At 39.7% G+C, this 13,848-nt stretch overlaps 1 protein-coding gene across 1 annotated transcript; it reads left to right on the top strand.

Annotated features, from left to right (window-relative positions):
• The first annotated feature begins 4,109 nt into the window (after positions 1 to 4,109).
• Positions 4,110 to 10,543, top strand: gpa33a (glycoprotein A33 (transmembrane), paralog a). The gene is made up of 7 exons (XM_080490747.1): positions 4,110 to 4,295; positions 5,722 to 5,888; positions 5,972 to 6,188; positions 7,208 to 7,372; positions 7,990 to 8,106; positions 8,230 to 8,356; positions 9,066 to 10,543. The coding sequence occupies exons 1-7, from the start codon at positions 4,253 to 4,255 to the stop codon at positions 9,445 to 9,447; spliced, it is 1,218 nt and encodes a 405-aa protein (XP_080346873.1). The 5' UTR covers positions 4,110 to 4,252; the 3' UTR covers positions 9,448 to 10,543.
• Positions 10,544 to 13,848: the final 3,305 nt, after the last annotated feature.

Consider the following 13,848-nt stretch of genomic DNA (forward strand, 5'->3'; position numbering starts at 1 on the left):
TTGTGAATGTGCGTTTAATCTCTGTGTTTTTGTATTGGTATCGGACATTTCAAATGTATTGGAAGAAGGTATGCTGATTTTGATGTTGATATCCTGGACCCCCTGGAGGATTTATTGAACCTTCTGGATAATCCGAGAACGCATTCATTGTCTTTAGTCCTCAGGCAGCAACAATGCTTCCCAGGTTTGTTTCGAGTTTTTATTGCCTGGTAGAAAGAAGTGGATTGTGGTTTTCAGTATTTAAGGTATAGCCTCAATGATGTGCAATGGGACTGAAGGAATAATATTGAGAGTAAGATCAATGAAAAAGTGTCTGACAATAAATAATTTAGATATGAAAAGGGAAAAGTACTGTGTTCTATTATGTATTCTAGTATTTCTGCTGTGCCAGAGCAGCTGCCTCAAATTTTCACTTTGATGGAATAACAAATAAAGTCATGCAAAACATGCAAACTTCACATACAAAGACATGAACCAGACAGTGAACCAGGGTCTTTTGGTTGTGAGGCACGATAGCAGTATTTTACTGTGTGACCCTATAATTACAGATATTATTTCATGAACTATGGGTAATATTATCAGTAATCAGCAACTGCAGGTTTCATTATGTATCATGGCCGCTGGCAGGTACAAATTGTGTGCTCAGGCCTTTTTCAATCTGATGAAAACCTGTTTACTTCACAGCTAGATGCATGTGGTGCAAAAGCGGTTTAGATTATTTCATCGGGGACTGCATCATGTTCACCTCCTGTGAGGTGCATGAGATACTGTGTTGGTTGGATGAATATACCTGATCTCCTCTTGGCTCCACATCTGGCACACCGCAGGTTTCTGTACAAATGAGTATCTGTAAGGACTCTTGATTTCCTCAAGATAATGGGACTTTTCATGATGACAGCGAAATACCAGGCTGGCCGCAGACACTGAACTGCTGAAAACGGTTTGCGAAAGACCCCTCACAGTGATGCACTGAATCGTATGTTCTTCACAGCTATCTCAGGCACAAACACAAAGAAACAGATAATCCAATAGGGTCTACTATGCCAGAGAAAAAGAAGTCCTCTAATCACTGTCAGTCTCTGTGGTTAGTCCTAAACTGTCACTCAGCGTTACATGAAACAGCAAATGGGGTCCTTTGTGAGTTCTGAAGCATCACATGGAGGTAAGGATGAAAACGGAAACACAGAAGATTGAAGTGGTCACAGCAAAGGTAAGTGGGAATACTCTGCCATTGTACACATACATACACAACATTACATTGATGGAAATAACAAGAGCAAAAACTCAGATGATTTCGACCAAAATCAGTCAAGAAGGGTGATTATTTTGCAGAGAAAAACATCACACATGACGTCCAAAATGTCACGTAAATATCAAGCAGCAGCTTTGTGATTCTTCCACTACAATCAGCCACTAAGGGCCTGATTGCACAACGAATATACATAGCACAATTATCTTTCGTTGTAATCTCCTGTCTCCTGCCTGTTAAGTGGAGGGTCACGTAATGCCATATTGGACTTCTTGCACACCCGCGGACGGTTGCACAGAATTCTGTGACGTATGCAATGATTGCACTGAGGGTTGTAATTTCATTGGAGAAACTGGGGAAATAGATAGTCAACTAAAATGTTGGCTGATGAGATTAATCATTCACAGGCAGCAGCTCTGACTGAGTAATGCATGATGAGTGTTTCATCCAAGCCACCAGTGAGTGAAGACACATAAAGCTGCTACTTTCAGTGCCAGATTAAGATTCTCATTGCTTGTTTGAGTCTTTAAAGAATAGGTATTTACAATCAGCATACCCAAAGGATCATTGAAGGTGGTGAAAGTGCACATCACTTTATGATGATAATTGTGTCAATAACATCACTTTTTGCCCACATCAAAGTTAAATATATTTTGTATTGCAGTACATTATGAATGGGACTGAGCCAAGAACAGTGGAAATATTAAATATACGCCCATTACTTGTCATCAGACTAAACTTCTGTAGCTTGAACATATTTCATTGAACAATTTGTGATCACAATCTGTATTTTGATTGGTATTTGTAGTTTTGGGAGTGCTCATTCAGGTATGGCGTTGAAGTGACAGTGGATACTCAGAACACACATCATCTGCATTGGTAGAACCCATAAGTTTCTCCCTCTTGTTAACACTGCAGACTAATTTTCAGTTCGGATGGATATGAAGAAAAAAATATTCTCTTTGTTTATTCTGTTTGTAACTCCCTGGGTAGCAGTTAAATAGAATTACCACAAAATTTATCAGAATATGATAGGAGAATGGATAATGTTACATGTGGCCTATTTTCCCATTACCCGCCATGACACAAAACACAAAGTGCAGAATATAACATTCTGACCAGTAGATCAAACAAAATTAACAGAAAACAGCCTTGAATAAAATGAATTACTCTTCTAATAACAGCACCAACGGTATTTAGAAAATGAACTTCAGCGGATGTCGTGTTTTATTGCTGTTCATGTTAAAGCGTGAAAGCGTGAAAGCGTGCCCACACAACAGCAAGAACAACAGCCTGGCCAGTATTCCAAAGAATATTCAAAAGACACGCCTCAACGTGTTGCTGCGCAATCAAAAAGGTTAGCTGATGCTGGGGGACATTCAAGGAGCTGACGTCACTCAGGCACAATGAACTACACCAAATATATACAGTCCGGGGATATTCATTGCCGTTAAATGCTTGGAAGTGGTTTCGACCCCTCACATCCCGCAAAGAACAATTTTCAATACACTCCACACAAAGACACTCTACACAAGCGACAGGCATAAGAATACTGCATTACGCTTGCTTGTCATATTTAATTAACTGGGTCATGCACCTTTCAGAACCGATGTTGTGTTTCGGTTTGTTGTTTCACAAATTGCAGTCACTTGTCTTGCTGCATTATATATTTAATGAAAAGACTCGCAGGTGCAAAATCAGATTTGATTCATTGAAAGGAAAAGTAATACTCAGGAGTAAAAATAAAAGCCTTTCACTAGAACAAGTGATCGCAAACAAAACAGTTTCAGGGAGGAACTTGTTCCATCGCACAAATTTAAACAAAATTTCTGTCTTTTGACAAACAGCTGAGTTTACAGTAAGTAGACTGAGCCCAGCAGTAAATACACATATATATAGTGAAAATTGTTGAGCTGGACGAGAGGTCACCATCACATTTCACAAAACATCAACAATCACAGCAGGGATTGATTCCACCTCTGACTCCCAGTCTGGCCACATCACGCAGGTAAGTGTCCACAAGAAAGGCCAAACAAAGCGTGGAGGTGTGGCCTCATCCTTGTGGTTACATGAGCTCGGGTGCAGAGAGGAAATCCACCTCTGACTCCTCAAGTGTCAGAAACCCACTGTTTATTAAGATTTAAAACATCTCATGTTGCAGATGATTCTCATAATACTCGATTTTAAAGCACTGCAGTCATTTTCACATTGGTTTGGAAACCATCATCAGGCAGAAGAATACAGATCCTCTGAAGTTAAGGGGGGGCTCAAACATGTATTAGGTTAATTTGTGGTTTATCTGTAAAAAAAAAAAAAAAGAAAAAGAAAGAGTAGTTGATATTTGAAAAGGATGTGTGTGTGTGTGTGTGTGTGTGTGTGTGTGTGTGTGTGTGTGTGTGTGTGTGTGTGTGTGTGTGTGTGTGTGTGTGTGTGTGTGTGTGTGTGTGTGGGCGCGCGCCTCGAGGCCACATCCGCAGTCAAACCAGTCTGACTGGAATCTACTTGCTTTTCTTTTAACTGTGTTTCCTCCGCTCCTACCTTAAGCCTGTCAAATGTTTGTTTCTCTCTTACAAATAAACATGAAGAAATTATGCCAAATTAATATTGCGTCTGCTGTGTGTTTTAGACAATCACAAAAGACAAAGCTCAAGCCAAAATGTCTGTTTTAAAGGAATAGATTTACATTGCGCCTAAAGTCCACAAGAATAGATCCAATGAGTTGTTCTTCCTGGAAAAAAAAAAAAAAGCAGGTGAGACCGCAGGTTGAGACAAGTCCGTTGGGCGGGACAAAAACGTTACCTCCCAGCAGGAGCTGCGGGGATTGGCGGAGAGAGCTGTCAATCACCGCGTGGCGGCGGACACACCCGGCAGGCTCATCACCGGGTTTCGACGCAAATGTTCACCGGGCGGCTCGACCTCACCTTCTCTTAATACTCGGACAGTAAACAGCCGGAGCCAAAAGAGTTTCTGAGTTTCTTAAAAGAAAAGAAAAGAATCTTTGCGATGGAGAGGTGGAAGCCAGTTACCCTGACTGTACTGTGTGCGGGTGAGTAGTTGAATTCTCTTTGAATTCCCTTCTTGTGTTTGGGTCTCCGCGCCCCGCAGAGCTGCCACACCTGTTTACGCAGCTTCAGGTTCACCTTCTCATAAAGAGCAGGCCGAAAGAAAAGCCTCCTCTGGCTGCTGATCCGACTTGTCAGCTCACCTTCGAGTTGCTAATCGTCCAAATTCACACTGAAATAATGTATTTCAAAGTCAAACATTGTTTTATATCTGGACTGTGCTTCGTCACTGACGCAGTTTAACATGAAAAGCGGCTGTGGTTTATTTTAAAATGTGCGTTTCTCTTGGTTGTTACCCACCCAATTCATTTTAGCAAGAAACTACTTAAATGTTTTTGTGATCAGACTGTGTGATTGTGGGGGTGGGCTGTTACTCCTGATGTCTCACTTTTTACTATTTAGATCAACTTGTATATCTTTTTTTTGTTTCATTAATTGCTTAAGTTCTACTCTGGCTAAAGAGGCTGCAGGACTAGTATATTTTTACAAACCTCGTCAATAATTGCAACGTGCATTCATTTAATTTCTTTTACAGTGAAAAACGCACAAAAATATCGTCCTGTTTAAATGAATTTCATTACACCCTTTCCTTTTTCCAATACAGTGACTTGCACCTTGACACAATGGTTTACACTTTTGCAAAGTGAATTATCTCGTGTGTAGTTTGCATGTTCTCCCTGTTTGTGCTTGGGTTTCCTCCCACAGTCCAAAAACATACATGTGAGCATAATTGCTGACCCCAAATTCACACCCCCGGGTGTGAGTGTGTGTGGTTGTCTGTCAGCAGTGTAGAGATGGGGCACACATTGTGTGGCCAAACAGATTATCCATGTGTGCACATGAATGGATCATGAATCACATTCTCACGACCAAGATCTACAAGGGTGGTCACAGTGGTGATGAAAGAAACACCGTAGTCACAATGTCAAGTCATTTATTTGTCACAATCATACATAGTATAATGTGCAGTGAAATGTTTTAAGCACTTGTTACACACCCAAAGATACCCCCCCCCAAACAAAACAAAACTGCTTTTATTGGGTGGAAAAATTTAAATAAAAATCTAGAACGCACATAAAGAAAATAACACATAAATAGCACACTATATGACATTAATAATAATTAATACAAAAATAAGAAAATTAAGGCACACGACAGATAAAAGCTTAGTCGATTATTAAATATGGGTAGACCAGTGTTGAATAGTGCAAAGAAGCTGTAGATACAAGGCAACTGGCATTTCAGCAGGTGGACAGCCTGAGGGAAGAAGCTCTTCCTCGTCCTCTCTGTGTTTGTCTTCAGGCAGCGGTACGGACGCCCCGATAGCAGCAGAGAGAACAGTCTTATGTATCTACAGTATCTCCTGAATGAATGATGGTCATGATTGTTTTATTCTTCTTAAATGTCCAGTGTTGACAGGGGTTGGTGCCCTCGTGGTGGATATCCCTCAACCAGAATATGAGTTTGCCAGGGGCGACAACATCACACTGCCCTGTACCTTCAGACCCAGAGTCAACCCAGCATCCTTTGTCATTATCACATGGTCTGTAGAGGGGACACAAGCTGGTGCTAAAGAGGTTAGTTTCTCTTCACTTTCTAATAAGATACGGAGCATATTTTCATCGTTCAGTATTCCTCTAATGCTGCCATTTTCCAACAGACCTTGATCCTCACCCACTACTATCCTCAAAAAAAAACTGATATCAAAGCGGTGTATGAAGGTCGCGTTTCATTGGACGTCGACGTCCCAAAGGGAAGAGCCAACCTGAACCTGCAATCCATCACACTGGCAGATAACAAGAGGTTTGAGTGCCGAGTCCTGATCCCAGGGGATGATGAAGGAACGCTGTACGACACTGCACGTTTGGTCGTTCTTGGTAATAAGTGGTTCAACCTTTTTAAAGAAATCTGCTGCTTTCCGATGTTTAGAAAGACCCGGATGACGTTTAAGTCTTCACATGAACTCGGCATCAAGTTTCACAGTAAAAGTTCGAGAGAAATTAGTGATCATTTTAGTACACAAGTGTTCTTCAGTTACTGATTTATCTTTAAAGCTCTCTCAAAATATATGTATTTAAAATTTTTACTTTCACGTTCTCAGTATTATTGCATTTTTTTTTAACCTAAAGTCTTGCAAGCAAATGTAAGCACAAACATTACAACTCACTATTAAGTTGTATTTGTATGATCTCAATTTCAACACTGTCATCTCTCCGCACTTCACATTAAAATATCTCGAAGAACAAGCGCAGGTAAAGGGTGAACATTTGTACATTATTTTAGCTAATGAGTTGTATTTCCTCTCGCAGCCCAAATATTCAAGTAAAAACTTTACTTGGAAGTTAACCATGCCAAGGATGGTTTTATCCGTGGTATGAACAGCCGCACGCCTCACAATACGTCTTCTTGTTAACGTGTAGAGACAGTGCTCAGTATTGAACGGTATAGTCTAAGGTCCCGCTTACACAAAGTGAAAAAGACAAACTTTCATTGTGTTTGGAGTCCTCACTCAGAGTCTCTGAAAATGGAACTTTTTGAAAAACCGCTTCCAAAGTGCAACTTTTTTTTTTTTTAATGCATTGTAAGCAGGGAAAACCACTTTTTCTAAATGCTGAGTACTGCACATGCACACCACCGTCATATTGTCGTTTTTTTTTAAGCACGTGCTTATAGATGGACAATAACGATTGACAAATTCATAGTGCTGCTCACTCTTTTCAGTTTAACAGTACACCTCGGACAATTTGTACATTTATTCCATGGTCATCTGAATCACAGGGAAAGGTGTTTACATCGTACAGTTCTCTTCAGCATTTTCCATGTGTCTGTGGCGATTGCATTTAAAATGTTGCCCACCGAGAAATCCATCATGAGTTGTCTTATTTACTCTTCGTAGTGGCGCCATCAAAACCCATCTGTAAGATTCAGGGAAAAGCGGAGTACGGCCAGAACATCAACTTGACCTGTCACTCGGAGGAAGGTTCCCCGGCTCCGGAATATTCCTGGCAAACGTTTGACGTGCGAAACCAGCCCCTTCGTCAAACCCCCGGTGTCTCGCCCAGTAAGTACCAGTGACATTTTATTTAATCGTTAAAATAAAAAATAAAAAAACCGTATTCACCAAGCGTGGTTCTTATCTGGGTCAGAAATTGATCATTTCTTTACTCATGTTCTCAAAAGTGCTTGATATGGGAATTCTTTTTTCACCAGCTCTATTCTTTTCACTATTGCAACGTTCACCAGAGTGAAAATGATGATTTTGAGACTTAACTTTAAATACTGGTGATATTTTGAAAAAGTCGAGTTTCTGAGTTTAGAGGAAAATTGAAAAGTTGAGGACACGGTTGGGTTCGGGCATAAGACAAGATTTAGTCTTCGACTTTTGATCTAGATTTTTATGTTATTTTTTTAATTCTCTTTTACATTTATTGGGGTTTAACCATTTACATTTGGATTTTACAAAATTATAGCCACTAAGTGCACCAAGTAGGACCTTTTTACTGAAATAAAATGGCTTTGTGTGTAAACTATCTTTATATATTTATATTTCTGCAAGAGGCCTGTTTAAATTCCTACTTGATTATTTTCAGTGTACTTTAGGACTTGCAGAAAATGAAATGACTAATCCCTGCAATAATACATGTGGACAATTCATGTGGATTCCTGACTGTCTTTCAGAGGGATCCATTAAGCCTCTATTAAATATCTCCAGAGAAACATCCGGATTCTACGTATGCACCTCAAAGAACAAGATCCGGGCTGCCGCCTGCAACATCACCCTCTCAGTTATGCCACGTAAATAAAAACACAGAAACCATTTTTCGACTTAAAAAAAACCCCCCCAAAAAAAAGCATTGCAGAAACTTATATGGATCCTTCTTTAGTTCTCTCTCTCCTCGTGTTTCTCCAATCCTGCAGCGTCCATCAACGTTGGCCCCACTGCAGGAATCATAGCTGGAGTTGTCGCCTTTCTAATCATACTCGTCGTCGTCATTTACTGTTGCTGCTGTCGAAAGAAGAAGGAAGACAAGGAATATGCCATGGGGTGATTATCTCGCAACCACACGCATACTGTAAGGTTGACTGAGCAGGTCTTGTCATCGCATGCACATTGTAGGAAGAAGAACTGTGTGCGGTCCACTACTACCCTGACAGAAGCGGTTTCTTTTTTTCATACAGTTCATTGTATTTAAAATGTGAAAAAGCAGAATTAATTAGGGATGCTAAAATTGGGTGAATGGAACCTTTCATAGCCACAAGTGTTGTGTGTAATTTTTAACAGGAGTTCACATTAGAACTTCTTGAAAGACAAAAAACTCTTAGAGTTTGATTAAAGTATATTATATAAGGACACCCAGTTCCACCTAATATTATGACTCATCAAAGATCCTGGAGGTGATGATACTTCATTTTAATCAAAAGGATTTTTTTAATAATAATAAATAAATAATAATGACAGCCAAGTACAAAGCTCAAAATTGAAGTTGAAAATGAAAGAAAGTTCATTTTTTTCCACACACTTGACATTCAAATGTGTATTCAGCATTTTGATGCAACTGAAATACACTCAAACACATTAGTTGACGAGGTTTTCTCATTTGACGGCGTGCGGGGCCCGGAACTGCGTCCAAAAGTTTCTCGGTCCACCACATCTACCTATAAATCATGTCTGCGGTCGCCTATTTGGCAGAATGAATGCAGAGTGATTCTCAAAGTCCTTTGCTTCATCTGTCTGTCGTGTGTTGGCTTTTCAGAGTTCGCCAGGGTGACTACCACGACAAAGAAGCGGATGTCAGCGGCGAGAACCGCCACCCTGAGAGGGAGGAGAGCGTACAGAACAACGAGCAACCCGAGGCGAGGAGCGCCAGTGATCGACGTGACCAGTACGAGGACAAGAGTGAGCGCGACTACGACCGCGCCCGTGACTACGACGACCGCCGCAGCGACTACGACGACCGCCGCAGCGACTACACCGACCGCCGCGGCGAGAACTCCGACCGCCGCAGCGATTACGACGATCGTGCCAGTGACTACGACAACCGCCGCGACCAGTACAGCGACCGCCGTGAGCGCTACGATGATGACCGCCGCTATGAAGATGAGCGACGCTACAATGACCGCAGAGATCAGGATTAGGCGCGACTGATAACTGAAGCCTGAAAACTTGATCACACGTCCATTTTGTCGATGTTGACTCAAACACCAACCTTCGGCTTCACACTCCAGACTTGAGCGAATTGCCTACATTTTACCAAAGTCTGTGTTGTTGCAATATATTTTCCATAAACTAAAATGTCTCTTCGATTAGGATTTTAAAAAGATGCTTAATGGACTTTGTTTCTTTTACAGGTAAATAGTTTAATACGGCAGGAAACCCAGAGAGTAGCCGTTAAAATGAAAGTGAAAAGTAACGTACCAGTATCCAAGCAATTTGCTATAAGTCTTCTCGGTGGTACCGATTAAGAACAATGTCGAGAATCCGTTTTTTATACTTTTTAATCAATTGGCGATTGCTATCAAATGTTAAATGTAAAAAAAAATATATATATATATATATTTACTGTCTGGCCAATTCTCCTTTCTACATAAAAACAGGAAGTTGTGTGACCACATTTGTGTCTGTGAATATAATTTGACTGTAATCTGGTTCTGTCACATTCTCCTGTGACTCACTTTCAAACACAAACTCGGTCAAAACAATGCAGCTGTTTTGATCTCTGACGTTTGGAAATGAGCTGAATAGCTCACAGGTTGTTTCAGCTTCAAACTCGTCTCAATTTATACTTTGTTGGTTTCTGATACAAAGTTTTCTCCACTTTTTTTCACTTAGAGATAATTTTGCATACAGAGTTACATCGTGTCTACTATTGTATATAGATGAAACTGGACCAGCCTCGATGTTTTTAATTGCAACATGCCATATTGAAATTAAAACTTCAAATTTTTTAATCTTCACGATGTTGACACTGATGTCCAGCTTGTGGTTTTTGTGTTTCTGTTGTAATTTTAAAAGAATGTATAATCTTTGTCTTAACGTTTGATATTTTAAATGTCATTTTACCTTTTGACTTTCAAAAATACTTTCTTGTTTTCCATTATTACAGAAGTGGGATGTATGTGGACTGTTATTTTGACACTTTTGTGGGCTTGGTTTGGGATTCATCAGAACTGTTTGTGCTTGTGAAACATGCTGAAATCTGCTCTAAAACAAAAATAAAAACTTTGAGGAACACGGGTTTGATTCCTTTGAGTCGTCACACGAACGGACATAAAGGGAACACAGATCTGTAGCTCGTGAACACTAGATGGCGATAGAGGGATGGAAACCAGTTGGCTGAATCCCCTACTACTGCACTGAACTTGGTGCCAGTCTGCCTCCCCGGTAAAATTCTGAATTAAAGATGCATTTTCATATAATTTTAAGCACTTCAAGTGTGTATTCTTTATATTTGGAATAGTTACATGTTCTTATTATTTTACATTCACATTCTGCATAATGATTCTCCACTAACAACCAGAGAAGGATTCAGTTGAGGAAGCTTGAAGTCTATATAAGTTACTCAATTACATTTACACATATACGGAGATCTGGGGAAACAAATGAAAGGACCGAAAAAAATATGATTGCTCTGACATTATTTATTTTCGTGTTTGAGTAATATGTATTTTTATTATTATTTTTAGCTTTGGTGGATATTGACCTCTACATAATTCACCCTCCCCGCTAGATCAGCCAATTATTCAGAAAAATCAAGGAGTAAAAACCTCCACTATCTTTTTATTCTTTAACACAATATTTGAAATGATCTTTGAGCTGAAATAAGCCCGAATATACAGGAAACCAACGAGAAAACTCAATTGAAGGCAGGAACAAGAATAGAATAGAATAGCCATGCCAGTTTCCATTAAATGAAGGTATTCCAAATTGGCCTTTGACACCCTGTGAGCTGTTGACTTTTCTGTTTTATACAGTTTTTACTCATCTTTTAATATCTTTTATCTTACCTATGTTTGTATCCCTCTTGATTGAATATCTCGCCAAGGCGGTTAAAAAAATTACCGGTGTTAGTTTGTCTGTGTGCCTGTCTGTTAACAAGATATGTCAAAAAACTAACGAGCTGACCTTCATGGAAATTGGTGCAAAGTTGCATTTTGATCAAGGGAAGAACCCATTAAATGTTGGTGGTGATCCAGATCAAAAATAACTGTCACAAATTTTCATTTTGCTATATATTGTTAGGTTGCCTGTCACTAAATGACAAGTGAATTGTGGTAAATGAAGTTGTAGCATGTTTTGGTTTTGAGAAGTGTAGTTTGTTGTCCTGTTGCACTCCAGGTGTGACAGTAAAGAAAATCGGTTTAACACATTCAAACAAAACAATACAAAAGAAAACAGTCTTTGCCTCGTCCAAAACACTGAAAACTAATATTAGATTTACATCTAGTCCAGTCTAAAACGGGTATAAACTACACAATGTCAATCGAAATTTAGTCCAAATGACAGGAAACCAGGGTTATGGTGGTTTAAACTGCAGAAAACCAATGGAAAAGGAAAAAACAACCGTTTAAACCAATTTAAAATACCATAACGCACATGTCAACTCCACCTAAACTACATATATCCAGTGTAAACCCAGATTAATTTGCAGAAGATCAAATTCAATCCCGTATCATCCACAGAGAACGTGTGTGTGACGTCATGACGCAGCGTTCCGTTCCACTGAGGCGCTGTCTTCATTTTCCTGCCTTTTTCCTGCACATGGCGTACTACAGGTCATAGACGTATGTATATGTCTATGTGTATATGTCTATGCTACAGGTGACGTTTACGCATATTTTTGAATACAAACAAATTCAAGGCTATTCACGTGGTTTTATTTTTATAAACGCACGTGTCCAGCCCGTGTACACACGCGCGTGTCGCTATTGCTTAAACAATTCAAAATGTCAGTATCAGTAACTGATCTCCAGCAGATAGCAGCAGAGCTCTCTTTCAGAGGAAGCAAACGCGGTGATTTTACCTCTGGGGTTTTATTATTACTATTATTGTGGAGAGGTCAGGGTCACAACTCAGAACCACTCGCTGTGTACGTGCTGCCACCTAGTGGACGTGGCTGGTCATGGCGCTCCCTCATGTGGACTGAGGAAAAAATGTCACCAACTTTAAAGTGATGATTGATATATGAGTAATTTCGTTGTGACGTGAAAGCAACAAAAGTTTGCTTTTAAGCTTTGGCTTTTCAAGCTTTGAGATTAATATTATTAATGTTGCACTTGCTGATGTTAGTGGAGATTAAAACAGGACACCAGAGTATTGGGTGTTAAATGTTTAAATGTTGAGTTTTTAGTTCAATTAAGTTTATCATTGTGCTTTTTTGTGTTAGAAAAGTTTTTTTTTTTCTTTTTTTTTGGGGGGGGGGGGGGGGTATTGAAACGGCTGCTTCACAGCGAGAAGTTTGCTAGTTCAAATACCAGCTTGGGGCCTTTCTGTGTGGAGCTTGCATGTTCTCCCCGTCCAGTGTGGCTGCCGACCGATGGGTCAATTCGGAAAAGAAATGTCCTCCTCTGGGGACTAATAGGGGACGAATAATTAAATCTCAGGTGCTCAGTTCAATCTATCTCAAGTGCAAACTTTTTTTAATTTAGAAATTACATTTATAGCACATGTCGTCATACACATATTATCATTTTAGTTCATAATTTGTTTCTTATGATTCTCGGGCTGGCAGAGGCTCGCCTGCTTCCTTTGCCCTGGTCTCAGACTTTATTTGGCCTCTGGCCTCCCTTCCCTACATCTCCACCACCGCTCCATTGTCTGTGGATGCAGAGCACTGCGCGTCAGTCTGCAGCATCAAGTCACCTCACCAGTACCGGATACGAGGCCTTCAGCGTGTCAAAATAAGACCATTCACAAAAATCTGCAGGCAATCTCCTATTTGCAGTGGACGCAACGGGACAATGTCTGGCTGTATTATGTTTTGTAGTCACCAGACAGCCACTGATTTGTTGACCAAAAGGTGAAAGACTGATGATGAACGATTTTATTTGTTCAAGATTGAAACACACAAACCAGATTTCATTGAAATTTTCTCTACTGTTTGGTCTGTTTTCAATCAGCAAAGATACTTAAAGAATGTCCGGAAAAACAACGACGTTTAGTATTAATGCTCCATAAAAAGGAAAGACAAGTATCAGAAAAGTGAATATCTGGGTGTAAGTTTCAATTCAAAAGTCACAATTTTCTAAAAATATATTCTTACAGGGAGTAGTTGTTAAAATCCCTTGATGAATGAGATTTTAACAACTAGTCCTAGTAGGAATACATAAAAGGGGGCAAACTTTACTGAAAAGCTGAATCCTTCCAAATTGTGTCCCACAAAATTACCCTTGAAAATGCTGTTCAAACCATTTATTTGAGTAAATTTTGCTTTTGTCGTTTCTATTATACAGTTTGAAAGATTTATGTTCTTTGGTTAAAATAATTCATGCTTATATATGTATGTACATAGAAAGATTAAAAAAAATAGATTACAATTG

Source organism: Lipophrys pholis (assembly GCF_963383615.2).
Source record: "Lipophrys pholis genome assembly, chromosome: 2".
Classification (NCBI taxonomy): Eukaryota; Metazoa; Chordata; class Actinopteri; order Blenniiformes; family Blenniidae; genus Lipophrys; species Lipophrys pholis.

Excerpts from the sequence above, each read along its gene's own strand:
- gpa33a (XM_080490747.1), top strand. The coding sequence starts at position 4,253 with ATGGAGAGGTGGAAGCCAGTTACCCTGACTGTACTGTGTGCGG. Across the intron at positions 5,889-5,971 it reads CACAAGCTGGTGCTAAAGAG|ACCTTGATCCTCACCCACTA; the intron begins GTTAGTTTCTCT and ends ATTTTCCAACAG. Across the intron at positions 8,107-8,229 it reads CACCCTCTCAGTTATGCCAC|CGTCCATCAACGTTGGCCCC; the intron begins GTAAATAAAAAC and ends CCAATCCTGCAG.